We start from the raw sequence: 13,751 nt of genomic DNA on the forward strand, positions 1-13,751 counted from the left end.
TCATGATCTAAATAAGCGGTCTTCACTAATTTTACAGTCAGGGCCATTTTGGATTCACTCTGTTGCCTCAAGAACAAACTCTAGGCTGGGTTTACTGCGCTAGTCCATGCTAAACACTGCTCCAAATACCACATTGTACTAACCCAGTGAGGTGGAGGAGGGTCTAACTGTAGAGAATAACACAGGGATAGAATTTGTCCCTGCGGATAACCATCCCATGTCATTCTTTTCAGTCTTTCTATACCAGTATTCTTCAATGCAAGGCTTGAGGATCAGTGGCTGTGCCTTTTCATACTCTGATTCTTTCCCCTTTCCTTAAAGGATGACACAGGGATGTTTTCCTGAGATTAACCACGAGGACGGGAACAAATTCTGTCCTGTCATTCACTAGATGCAGCCCATATCTATTCTCCACACATGATCCATCTAATTCCCCGCCCCAACACAATATGGAATCAAGGCATGCTAACTGCCATGCTCCATGCAGTAATGGTGTACTTGTGCAGAAGCAGTTAATGTGCTTTAATTCATGTCAACTGCTTAGCACACTTTAGAAAAAAGAACCCCTAATTGGATGATATAAGCACTATGCGCTCATCTGATCTAGAGTGTGAAGTGTGACACTTGTCAACATGGCTGCTCCAAAACATACAGAAAAATTGCAAAGTTTAAAGAACATCTAGAGATCCATTTAATGTTAAATAAGTATCGCCAAGCAAATGCAGAGCTGCTTTCAGGAAGGTACATCAACAGACTCTAATTTACCTACTACCATTAAATAAAATTTACTACCTTCCACCACTTTCCATCTTCCGCCACTTTGGGGCACATGTTTTGGAGTGGTGTAGAACGGGTACAAGTGGATCCATTTTTTTACTGCATCTAGATTTACAAAGACTAGAGGACACTCGAAGTTACAGAGAAATACTTTTAAAACCAATAGGAGGAAATATTTTTTCACTCAGAGAATAGTTAAGCTCTGGAATGAGTTGCCAGAGGATGTGGGGGAGAGTGTGGCGCAGTGGTTAAAGCTACAGCCTCAGAACCTCAAGATTGTGGGTTTAAACCCATGCTGCTCCTTGTGACCCTAGGCAAGTCACTTAATCCCCCTATTGCTCCAGGTACATTAGATAGATCGTGAGCCTATCAGGACAGACAGGGAAAAATGTTTGAGTACCTGAAAGCACAGTTACTTACCGTAACAGGTGTTATCCAGGGACAGCAGGCAGATATTCTTAACACATGGGTGACGTCACCGACGGAGCCCTCGGTACGGACCTTTTTAACTAGACGTTTCTAGTTGGCCGCACCATGCGTGCGCGAGTGCCTTCCCGCCCGACGGAGGAGTGCGTGGTCCCCAGTTAGGATAAGCCAGCTAAGAAGCCAACCCGGGGAGGTGGGTGGGACGTAAGAATATCTGCCTGCTGTCCCTGGATAACACCTGTTACGGTAAGTAACTGTGCTTTATCCCAGGACAAGCAGGCAGCATATTCTTAACACATGGGTGACCTCCAAGCTAACAAAGAGGGAGGAGGGATGGTTGGCCATTAGGAAAATAAATTTTGTAACACAGATTGGCCGAAGTGCCCATCCCGTCTGGAGAAAGCATCCAGACAGTAGTGAGTAGTGAACGTGTGAACTGAGGACCAAGTGGCTGCCTTGCAAATTTCCTCGATGGGCGTGGAACGGAGGAAAGCTACAGAAGCAGCCATAGCTCGGACTCTGTGGGCCGTGACAGCTCCTTCCAGTGAGAGACCGGCCCGAGCGTAGCAGAATGCAATACAGGCAGCAAGCCAATTAGAAAGCGTCCGTTTGGAGACAGGACAACCCAAACGGTTAGGATCGAAAGACAGAAAGAGCTGAGGGGATGTTCGGTGAGCTCTGGTACGGTCAAGGTAGTAAGCAAGGGCACGCTTACAATCCAGCGTGTGCAACGCCTGTTCCCCAGGATGCGAGTGAGGTTTAGGGAAGAAGACGGGCAACACAATGGACTGGTTGAGGTGAAAAGCTGAGACCACCTTGGGAAGGAATTTAGGGTGGGTACGCAGGACAATCTTGTCATGGTGAAAAACAGTGAACGGTGGATCAGCAACCAGTGCATGCAGTTCGCTAACCCTCCTGGCAGAGGTGATGGCAATTAGGAAAAGCACCTTCCAGGTAAGAAGCCTGAGCGAAGTTGTGGCAAGAGGCTCAAACGGAGGTTTCATGAGTGCTGAGAGAACCACATTCAGGTCCCAGACGACAGGAGGAGGCTTGAGAGGCGGTTTGATATTGAAGAGACCTCTCATAAATCTGGAAACCAGAGGATGAGCCGTGAGGGGTTTTCCAAGAATAGGCTCATGAAACGCAGTGATGGCACTGAGGTGGACTCTGATGGAGGTAGACTTGAGTCCAGCATTGGACAGTGAGAGCAGATAATCCAATACAAGTTCCACCGCTAGAGAGGTGGGTTCATGATGATGCCGGAGACACCACGAGGAGAATCTGGTCCACTTCTGATGGTAACATTGGAGGGTGGCCGGTTTCCTGGAGGCGTCCAAAATGAGGCGGACAGGGTGAGATAGATTCTCCGGAGAGGTTAGCCCGAGAGAAACCAAGCTGTCAGGTGGAGTGAAGACAGATTGGGATGCAGAAGAGACTGATGCTGCTGTGTAAGTAGAGTAGGAAACACAGGAAGAGGAATGGGCTCCCTGGAGCTGAGTTGGAGCAGAAGGGAGAACCAGTGTTGACGAGGCCACCGAGGGGCGATGAGAATCATGGTGGCTTTGTCCTTGCGGAGCTTGGACAAGGTCCGCAACATCAGAGGAAGTGGAGGGAAGGCATACAGGAATCGATCCCTCCAATCGAGCAGGAATGCATCCGGGGCCAGACGGTGAGGAGAGAAGAGTCTGGAACAGAAGAGGGGCAGCTGATGATTGTGAGGTGCTGCAAAGAGGTCCACCTGCGGAGTGCCCCATCGAGCAAAGATGGAGAGCAGAGTCGGAGGGTCCAACGTCCACTCGTGAGGTTGAAGGATGCGGCTGAGATTGTCGGCCAGGGAGTTCTGTTCGCCCTGGATATAGACCGCTTTGAGGAAGAGACTGCGGTCCGTGGCCCAGGTCCAGATGCGTAGAGCCTCCAAACAAAGGGGGCGAGATCCGGTGCCGCCTTGCTTGTTTATGTAGTACATGGCGACCTGATTGTCTGTGCACAGGAGGAGAACCTGAGGGCAGAGAAGATGTTGGAAAGCCTTGAGGGCGTAGAACATGGCTCTGAGTTCCAGGAAATTGATGTGATGTCGACGCTCCTGTGGGGTCCAAAGACCCTGGGTGCGTAGATCCCCTAGGTGAGCTCCCCACGCATAGGGGGACGCATCCGTGGTGATTATCATAGAGTGAGGGGGCAGATGAAAAAGCAGACCCCTGGAAAGATTTGAGGAGTTCAACCACCATTGGAGAGATTGCTGAAGAGATGATGTCACAGAGATGGGATGAGAAAGAAGATCTGTAGTCTGTGACCATTGGTTGGCGAGAGTCCATTGAGGCGTGCGAAGGTGGAGACGTGCCAGAGGAAGAACATGTACTGTCGAGGCCATGTGTCCCAGGAGGACCATCATTTGCCGAGCAGGAATGGAGGAGTGTTGGAGCACCTGACGACAGAGGTGGAGCAGAGTCCACTGACGATCGGAGGGAAGAAAAGCCCTCATTAGAGTGGTGTCCAGAACAGCTCCGATGAATTGAAGTCGCTGGGTGGGAAGCAAGTGCGACTTGGGGTAGTTGATCTCGAACCCCAGGAGGTGGAGGAGAGAGATTGTGTGATGAGTAGCCTGTAGCACAAGTTGAGATGAAGGTGCTTTCACCAACCAATCGTCCAAGTAGGGGAACACCTGGAGGTTGTGAGACCTGAGGAAGGCCGCAACTACTATGAGGCATTTGGTGAAGACTCTGGGTGAGGAAGCAAGGCCAAACGGTAGCACCTTGTACTGATAGTGGCGGTGCAGTACTTGGAACCGCAGATAGCGGCGAGACGTCGGATTGATGGAGATGTGAGTGTAGGCCTCTTTGAGGTCCAGGGAACATAGCCAGTCGTTCTGAGATAGAAGAGGGTAGAGTGTGGCAAGGGAGAGCATTCTGAACTTCTCCTTTACCAGACACTTGTTGAGGTCCCTGAGATCGAGAATTGGACGGAGGTCTCCCGTCTTCTTGGGTACCAGGAAGTAGCGGGAGTAAAATCCCTGACCCCATTGATCTGGAGGTACTTCTTCGATGGCATTGAGAAGGAGGAGGGATTGAACCTCCCTCAGGAGGAGGGGGGCTTGAGGTGAGTGTGAAGCAGACTCTACGGAAGGGTTGTCTGAAGGAAGAGTCTGGAAGTTGAGAGAGTAGCCGTGGCAGATGATGTTGAGGACCCACTGGTCCGATGTGATGACCTCCCAACGGCTGGAGAATATGGTGAGGCGACCTCCGATTGGTTGTGGAAGAGGCAGTGAAGGTGGAAGACTGGCTATGCCCTGGAGAGAAGAGTCAAAAGGGCTGAGACTGTTTGGCAGGCTGAAGAGGCTTGGAGGGTTGAGTGGCCTGAGAACGAGCCTGAGCATGGTGCTGTTGTTGACGGGGCCGCCGAGGTTGTTGAGGAGGCGGATTGAGTGGCCTGGCTGAGAACCTGCGCTGATAGGACGACTGAGGTCGATAAGGTCGGGCAGGCGGAGCCTTCTTCTTTGGTTTGATCAGGGTGTCCCACCTGGTTTCATGGGCGGAGAGTTTCTGGGTGGTGGAATCCAGTGACTCTCCAAAAAGTTCATCCCCGAGACAGGGGGCGTTGGCTAGACGATCCTGGTGGTTGATGTCCAGGTCGGAGACTCTCAGCCAGGCCAGGCGGCGCATGGCTACGGCCATGGCAGAGGCACGGGAGGTGAGCTCGAATGAGTCATAAATCGAGCGGACCATAAACTTGCGCAACTGAAAAAGGCCAGAGATGTGCTGCTGGAACAGTGGGACCTTGCGCTCCGGCAGGTACTTTTGGAGGGCAGATAGCTGTTGGACCAAATGTTTCATATAGAAAGAAAAATGGAAAGAGTAGTTGTTCGCCCTGTTGGCCAGCATGGCATTCTGGTAGAGCCTCTTGCCAAACTTGTCCATGGTCTTACCCTCTCTGCCAGGAGGGGTAGAGGCATAGACACTGGAGCCCTGAGTCTTCTTCAAGGTGGATTCAACAAGAAGGGACTCATGGGGCAATTGAGACTTGTCGAACCCTGGGATAGGGATGACACGATAGAGGTTGTCTAGTTTACGGGGGGCCCCCGGTACCGTAAGGGGATTCTCCCAGTTTTTGTAAAAAGTCTCCCGTAGGATGTCATGTACGGGAAGCTTGAGGAACTCCTTAGGAGGTTGTTCGAAATCTAAAGCCTCCAGGAAGGCTTGAGACTTCTTTGAGTCAGATTCTAAAGGAAGGGACAGGGCAGCAGACATTTCCCTCAGAAATTTAGAAAATGAGGACTGCTCCGGTTTGGAGGTGGCATCGGGTGCCGACGGATCCTCATCCGATGAGGAGGGATCCTCCTCGGTACCGAGAGGGGATTCCTCCCACAAGTCAGGGTCCCGGACCTCTGGTGCATGCCGAGACACCGGGGTGGAAGGTGCGGTATGGCGAGTCTTAGATAAGGATTTTCCGGAGCGCACCGAAACGGTACCAGGAGAGGAAGACCGGCGTCGATCCCGGTCCCGGGAAGAATGACGCACTGTCTGGTGCCGAGGAGGATCCGATGTGGTATGGGAGTGAACCACTGGATTGGTATGAAGCTGCTCAGCCGAAAGAATCGGCATGGAGGTGTTAATAGGTACCGAAGGGGTGGATACCGGGGGTTCGGTACGGGGCTCGGGCCGGTCTGGTACCGGAAGGAGCGGCGCCAGGATAGTGGGCAACAGTTGCTCGAGTTGTCGCTGTAACTGTTCCTGGAGTTGAACTTTTAAGATGGCCGAGATACGGTCATCTAGGGGTGGCATCGGAACCGCTTTCTTTTTCTTCGGTTCCTTAGATGCCGCTCCACGCCCCGGCGATGAGGAGGCCGATGACGAGGCACTCACCGAGATCGGGGCGGAGCGCTTGCGGGACCGGTGCGATGCCGGCAAGGTCGGCGTCGCCACCGTAGTTGGAGGGCGCTCGAGGGAAGAGGAAGGCTTCTTAGCCGGCTTACCTGGCGCCAGAGGCGCCGATGCGGGGTCGGGCGGTGTCGAAGTAGACGGTGCCGATTTCTGTGGTACCGCTGTCGATGTCGAGGAGTCCATCGCCGACCCGGTGCCGAAGAGAAGAGTTTGTTGAATTCTCCGGTTTTTAAGGGTTCTCTTTTGAAGAGTGGCACAGCGGGTGCAGGAGTCCGCCCGATGCTCCGGACCCAAACACTGCAAACACCAATTGTGTGGGTCAGTGAGGGAGATCGGGCGTGCACACCGCTGGCACTTCTTAAAACCGACCTGCGGGGGCATGAAGGGGAAAACAGCCTCCGCAAAATCGAACCCCGAGGCCTGTATAATGGCAACAGGCCCCGCCGGGGCAAAAACGAAAAACGGGGAAAAAAAGCAAAGTTTTTTTATTTTTTTTTTTGTATATCAAATGAAAAAGAAACCCGAAGGTAAAAGAAGAAAAAATATGGAAAAAAGCGCGAGCGGGAAGGCAAAAAAGTGGTTTCAACGGCCGTTGAAAAAACACACGCGTCTTCTTCGCTCCGCGGAAACGAAGAAACTGGGGACCACGCACTCCTCCGTCGGGCGGGAAGGCACTCGCGCACGCGCGGTGCGGCCAACTAGAAACTTCTAGTTAAAAAGGTCCGTACCGAGGGCTCCGTCGGTGACATCACCCATGTGTTAAGAATATGCTGCCTGCTTGTCCTGGGATAATAAATTCATGTAAACCGTTCTGAGCTCCCCTGGGAGAAAGGTATAGAAAATTGAAAATAAAATAAATGTGGTAGAGTGGTTAACATAGCTAGTTCCCAGGAGCTTATGGAGGGAGAAAAGGTACAAGTTCCGCAAATTGATTTGAACAATATATCTGTAATTTTAGAAGAATCTATCTCTGAGTTGGCAGAGACAGCCACACTATTGATTTTCTTTGTTTTTCAACAGGATTTGGACTCATTCATTAAGGGTCTTCAAAATCCTTGTTTTATATGAAAAGAATATGGGCATACATGGTCTTTTCAAAAATTATTCAGGAAAGAAGGAAACAGTTTTTGTCTTTAAGGCAAGAAATAGCTTTGGAGGCCTCTTTCCTATTAGCATACCCCTGCAACTGCATTATTAAGTACTAGTCTTTAAGCCTATTACATTAACGGGTGCTAGAATGTGTGTGTGTGTGTGTATATTTCTTTCTTTCTCTCTCTCTCTCCTTAGCCTGTTTCTGTATTTCTTTCTTTCTGTCTTTCTTTTTCCTTGGCTGTCCACCACCACCCCTTGCCTGCTCCCCCTGTCCATTCTCCCTTCCTTTTTCTTCCCCTGTGTCCACCACCACCCCTTCACTGGTCCCCTTATCCAGCAGCAGCCATTCTCCCTTTGTTTTAACTCCCCCCTGTCCAGCAGCACCTCTTTCTTGCTCCCCCTGTCCAGCAGTAGGCCTCCCTTCCTTTTTTTGCCCCTCTCCCCCGTCCATCAGCACCTCTTCCCCTGTCCAGCAGTACCTCTTTTCTGTTCCCCCTGTCCAGCAGTAGGCCTCCCTTCCTTTCCCCCCGTCCATCAGCACATCTTCCCATGTCCAGCAGCAACCCTTACCTCCACCGACATCTGCCTAAAGCCGCCACGGCCTGAAGACACCGACAGCCTCTGCAGCCTGCTCCCACTCCTTCCTCGCCATCCCCCCCCCCGGGAAGCTTCGTTTCCGGCTTCGACAGCCTCCTGTCTGCGGGCCGGTCGCCTGCGCCGCAGCTCCTCTCTCGATCCCCGCCTGGTGTGGGTGAGGAGGGTGAGAAGATCCTGGCAGGGGCGCCTGTGCCCCCCTCCCCCTCCGATTCAGCAGCAGACTGCAAACCGCCAAATGCTCCACAGTCGCGCGCCTCCAGCCCCTGCATGCGCCCTGAGGTTTAGAATGTTACCACAGAAGCACACCTCAGGGCGCCAGCGCTCACGAATTTTCAAGAGTGCATGCGCCTCTAGCATTTTATTATTATTGATGTACAAGTTAAATATGGTTTTTTTCTCCCTGATCAGCTAAAATCCTTCCTGGAGCTGAAAAAGATGGCCTGAAGTGGACCCAGTGTAAAAGAGAGATAGCAAGTTAAATGTTGCGTTATAGCCTTTCTTGAAATATTTTCTTCCTGTGTTTTAATGATTAAAATAAGCCTCTTATTTTTCAGGCCTAGCTCCCCCATTTGTTGTGGTCTAAGGAGGAGTAATCATTTATGCCACTGTTTTCTTTTTCATTGTGTAAGTAACAAAAATTCATGCCGTATTACTCTGACAAGGTGTTTATTTTCTTGTAAAATTGTTGAAAATTATAAATAAAGACTTAAATTTTTTTTTAACCTGCTACCACAATTCCTTAGCCACCTACCACCCCATCTACTCCTTGCTTCCTTTTCTTTTTTTTTTTTTTTTTAATTTTTATTTATTGAATTTTCATTTTTTACAAAATTTGAATCTCAAATAATATAATTATTATTATATATCATTGTATCTAACATTAATATAACATTTATTTATGCAACAGTATATATTATATATAATCAAAAGTTATAAATCCCTCCCCATTTTTACAATTATTGATTCCAAAAATTATGCATATCCCACCCCATTTCTATATAATTATTATAATTGTGCTAAGAAGCCTAATCATTAGAATAATTAGTCAATGGTTGCCAAATTTTTTTGAAATTATTAAGATTCCCATGTTGTAATGCTAATACTTTTTCCTTTTCAACAGCTCATCCTTGGGTCTCCCTGCCATCTACTCTCTGTATGCTATCACACAGCACCAGTGGGTATCTCCTGAGTCTCAATCAGGCAGAGAGTCGTCTCCTGCTCAGCATGGCCCATGGTACAAAAGCAGCCTCACTCTGCCCAGCTGTTCCCATTTCTCAGTAGCACTGTTACTCCCAGGTAGTGCTTGAAAGACCTTTAGCAGGGGAATACAGTGAAAGCTTATACTTCAAGTCCCTTTGTTCAGAAAGGAAGTGCACAGAACAAGAGCCACCATCATACTACCAGACTGCTGATTTCCTCTACCTGCTATGCTACAATGTTGACTTCTGAGGCACAGGGCAGACTGCGTCCCATTTCTCCCCAACTGCTTTCATTTATTTCTACAGTAAGAATTTGATGTTCCAGTACCTGAGTAGTAATGTCCATCAAAAACTGGTGGGCAGTGTGAATTGTGGACTCCTTGCTTCTCTCTGGCTTCTCATCCTCAGACTCCTGCTCTCTCTTGATATTGCGGTCATCCTCTGATTTGATTGCCTGGATCTCCAGCTCTGTCTCATCAGATCCTATCATTATACAACACACGTGAACTTAATGTTGCACAATGCTGTGGAAACCTTTCGGCAGTAATATTACTACTATATGGTTGCTTTTCAGCTGATTACACTGGAAACGCTGCTAACCACTAATGAAATAACCTGGATTGATTATAAAGAGCAGAGTGACTGTAGAAAAAGTAAACGAAAGCCATATTCTGGTGATCGAATTGCAGAGTTAAGCATTAGTCTTACACTCTCCTGGCTTTAAATAAATCAATTGGCCTCATGACATCTCTTTCTGTCATCCTTCCTGCACTGCCAGTTGTGCTGCATTCTGTTCATTATCATTAATTGTATTAAAACTCAGGGAAAAGTAAGTTCTTGTCCTGCAGCATGATGGAGGACAACAAAGTGAACATGACCCAGGTAAAATGGCATAGACAGTTTAACATAAGAAGCAAGATCCCACCCTACTAAGCAAGGATCCAGCTGCTGCATGTTATCAATAAGGAGGACACAAGTTACTAGGGACCTGGATTGGCCACCGTGAGAACGGACTATTGGGCTTGATGGACCATTGGTCTGACCCAGTAAGGCTATTCTTATGTTCTTACGTGAGCCAAGTATAGGACAGTCAAGCCATTGTAACATCACTGATGAGGTTGGCTCTGAGGCATTATGACATCACAATCTCAGCTCTGGAATGTTGCTCTCATCGGGGTTCCGGAATCTTGCTATTCTTTGAGATGCTGGAATGTTGCTAATCCTTGGGTTTTGGTCAGGTACTAGGGACCTGGATTGGCCACTGTGAGAACGGGCTACTGGGCTTGATGGACCATTGGTCTGACCCAGTAAGGCTATTCTTATGGTCTTAAAGAGCGAGCTGCTGCTCTGTAGGATGATGATCCCTTAATTCAGAAGAGCAATTGGGAAGACAGATCAACCAGGGAGCCCATGACAATGCAGCAGGAATGAAACTGGGTGAGTTAGAAGGGCCTTATAGTTGTAGTGACGGCAGACAAAACCAAAGCGATATATCTAATCTGCAGAGCAGCATATACACGTACATACAAATTATCATCTACGCCTTCTCCTTTCCACTGCCTTTCAGTGTTTTATGTGCCATTCTGTGCAGGTTACCCCAACACTGTCTCATAGATTCCAGGATTTTAGAGCCCCACTACTGCTGTCATCTGTTTTTATGTTCCATGTCTGTTAGTTGCTTTGGGACATTCTTCAACCCAACATTATAGTGAATGTCAAGACACAAATTGTTTATAGGTAGGATGTTAATATCAAAAAAGAACGGGATGAAGACAGAAGATCTCGAATCAGAAAATAATGGTATATATTGAAGAACTAAGGCCAGTACTGGGCAGACTTGCACAGTCTGTGTCCGTATATGGCCATTTAGTTGAGGATGGGCTGGGGAGGGCTTTGACGGCTGGGATGGTTTAGATGGGCTGGAGTGAGCGTTGACAGAGACTTCAGTGGATGGAACCTAAGCACAGTACCAGTCAGAGCTTTGGGTTCTGGCCCAGAAAAAGCTAAGAAAAAGTAAAATTTAAATTAAATCAGTAATTTAAAGAGAGGGTAAAGCCGGGCAGACTGGATGGAACATTTGGGTCTTCATCTGGCATCATTTACTATGCTACTAATGGCTTTATTTATTTTTACAAGTACTACTCTCATCACGCTCAACCAGGCATTTCAGAAAAAGCTGTGAACAGATTTTTATGAAATGGGAAAATGGCCCACCTTTCTTTGTCCATAGTGTCTCTACTAAAGGGGGATTGGACCTCTTGAGCCTTAAAGCTTTTTCCACAGCCCACAGTATGTGTCACATTGGTGACTAGTACATGGGCATTACACATTTCTCAGTTATATTGGTAGTAATGCAACTGGGACGTCCTTGGCATTTTAGTTAGTTACTGTACTTCACTTTGCCTCAAAGGTGTTTCTCTAGTGCCTTGTCCCTGTTCTGTGCCCCCCCGTGCATGGTGTGGCCAGTTTTCTCCCAGGTCTTGATGGATTGACATTTCAACTTTGCAAACAGAAGGGGGTATTTTACATTGCACAGGTGGTGACTGGGGAGGGCAGGACGAAAGCTTAGAGGGACAAGACCTTTTCAGTTACATGCAATTAAATCATTATGTAGCCTCCCTTACATCCTCCTCGTTAACATCAGAAGTGCAGGAAATACTAACTAGAGAATGACACGGTGGCTGTTATCTGCGGCTAGTCGCGCGTAACCCGCCGAAACGGTGAGGGGGAAAAAAGTGCTCACTGTGGGTATGGGGACAAGGCTATCCACCGCCCTGTGGAGCGGTGAATGGCCTTGTCCCCGCAGTTAAGGGACAAAATGCACACGGTCACCAATCGCGCACGGCCCCCCTCCCTAGGTACTCGAATCTATCTATCTCCCTCCCCCTTACCTTCGCAGCACGCTCTGAGTAACTTTCACAAAGCTGTCGGAGCCTGCAAACAGTAGCGTGCATGTGTGGGCGGAAGCTTCTCCTCTGACACAACTTCCGGTTGCGTTAGAAGAGAAGCTTCTGCCCACACACGCATGCACGCTACTACTTGCAGGCTCCGACACTTTGTGAAAGTTACTCAAAACGCGCCGAGAAGGTAAAGGGGAGGCAGTAGATAGATTCAGGTAGGTAGGAAGGAGGGAGGGGGCTGCGCGAGGGGTGCTGAAGGGCGGTGAGGTGGCGAGAGGGTTTGGTAGTGGAGAAAAGGAACAGAAGCTGAAGGGGGGTGGAGAGGAACAGACGCTGAAAGGAAATGGGGAAGACAGAGTGGGGAGAAGACACTGAAAGGACATGGAGAAGACAGAGTGGGGAGAAGACACTGAAAGGACATTGGGAAGACAGAGTGGGGAGAAGATGCCGAAGGGAAATGAGGATAACAGAGTGGGGAGAAGACACTGAAGAGAATGGGGAAGAGAGAGTGGGGAGAAGACGCTGGAAGGGAAGAAGATGGGTGCCAGACCAATTGCGGGGGGGGGGGGGGGGGGGGGGGGGGGGGGGAGGGGGGAGGGACAGACACAGTAACAGAGTAAATGGAATATGCAGAGAGAAGGCAGACTTGAGACAGAGAGAGAGAGACTTGGGAGTACTGGTAGACAAATCGATGAAGCCGTCCGTGTAATGTGCGGCGGCGAAAAGGGCAAACAGAATGCTTGGAATGATTAAGAAGAGGATCATGAACAGATCGGAGAAGGTTATCATGCAGCTGTACTGGGCCACAGTGCGACCCCTCCTGGAATACTGCGTCCAGCACTGGTCACCGTACTTGAAGAAGGACATGGTACCACTCGAAAGTGTCCAGAGAAGAGCAACTAAAATGGTTAAGGGGCTGGAGGAATTGTCGTACAGCGAGAGATTAGAGAAACTGGGCCTCTTCTCCCTTGAAAAGAGAAGACTGAGAGGGGACATGATTGAAATGTTCAAGATAATGAAGGGAATAGACTTAGTAGATAAAGACAGGTTATTCATCCTCTCCAAGGCAGAGAGAACAAAAGGGCACTCTCTAAAGTTAAAAGGGGATAGATTTCGTACAAACGTAAGGAAGTTCTTTTTCACCCAGAGAGTGGTGGAAAACTGGAACGTTCTTCTGGAGGCTGTTATAGGGGAAAACACCCTCCAGAGATTCAAGACAAAGTTAGACAAGTTCCTACTGAACTGGAACTTATGCAGGTAGGACTAATCTCAGTTAGGGCACTGGTCTGTGACCCAGGGGCCGCCGCGTGAGCGGACTGCTGGGCACGATGGACCACTGGTCTGACCCAGTAGCGGCAATTCTTATGTTCTTACAGACAGTGGATGAAGGAATTGAATGAGAAGATGAGGGAAGCAGAAACCAGACAACAAAGGTAGAAAAAAAATTTATATTTATATTTTTTTTTTGTCTTAGGATAAAGTAGTAAATTAGTTGTTTTGATAAAAATTTATAAACAAAGCCCTGCCAGCTTAACATCTCTTTCTCTAGTTCATCAGCCAGAACTTTGATTCATAAGGAAGGAATAAGCTAAATATTGCAGTACTGAGGCTTGTATGGATATGTGGCGCAGTGGTTGGATCTACAGCCTCAGCACCCTGGGGTTGTGGGTTCAAGCCCCGTGCTGCTCCTTGTGACCCTGGGCAAGTCACTTAATCCTCCATAGCCCCAGGTACATTAGATAGATTGTGAGCCCACCGGGACAGAGAGGGAAAATGCTTGAGTACCTGATTGTAAAACCGCTTAGATAACCTTGATAGGCAGTATATAAAATCCTAATAAACTTGAAACTTGATGCTTGTATGGAAGGGGTGGGGACAGTGGT

The 13,751-nt window shown here is 48.6% G+C and overlaps 1 protein-coding gene across 1 annotated transcript in view; it reads right to left on the reverse strand.

The window, feature by feature from the left end:
- MDN1 (midasin AAA ATPase 1) overlaps positions 1–13,751 on the reverse strand; it is a 943,760-nt gene that overhangs the window by 45,606 nt on the left and 884,403 nt on the right. Inside the window, exon 94 of the mRNA XM_033936734.1 lies at positions 9,297–9,451. Within this exon, the coding sequence (XP_033792625.1) occupies positions 9,297–9,451 (155 nt within the window). The remainder of the gene's footprint in view (positions 1–9,296; positions 9,452–13,751) is intronic.

The sequence above is a fragment of the Geotrypetes seraphini genome, chromosome 3 (assembly GCF_902459505.1).
Source record: "Geotrypetes seraphini chromosome 3, aGeoSer1.1, whole genome shotgun sequence".
NCBI classification, from domain to species: Eukaryota; Metazoa; Chordata; class Amphibia; order Gymnophiona; family Dermophiidae; genus Geotrypetes; species Geotrypetes seraphini.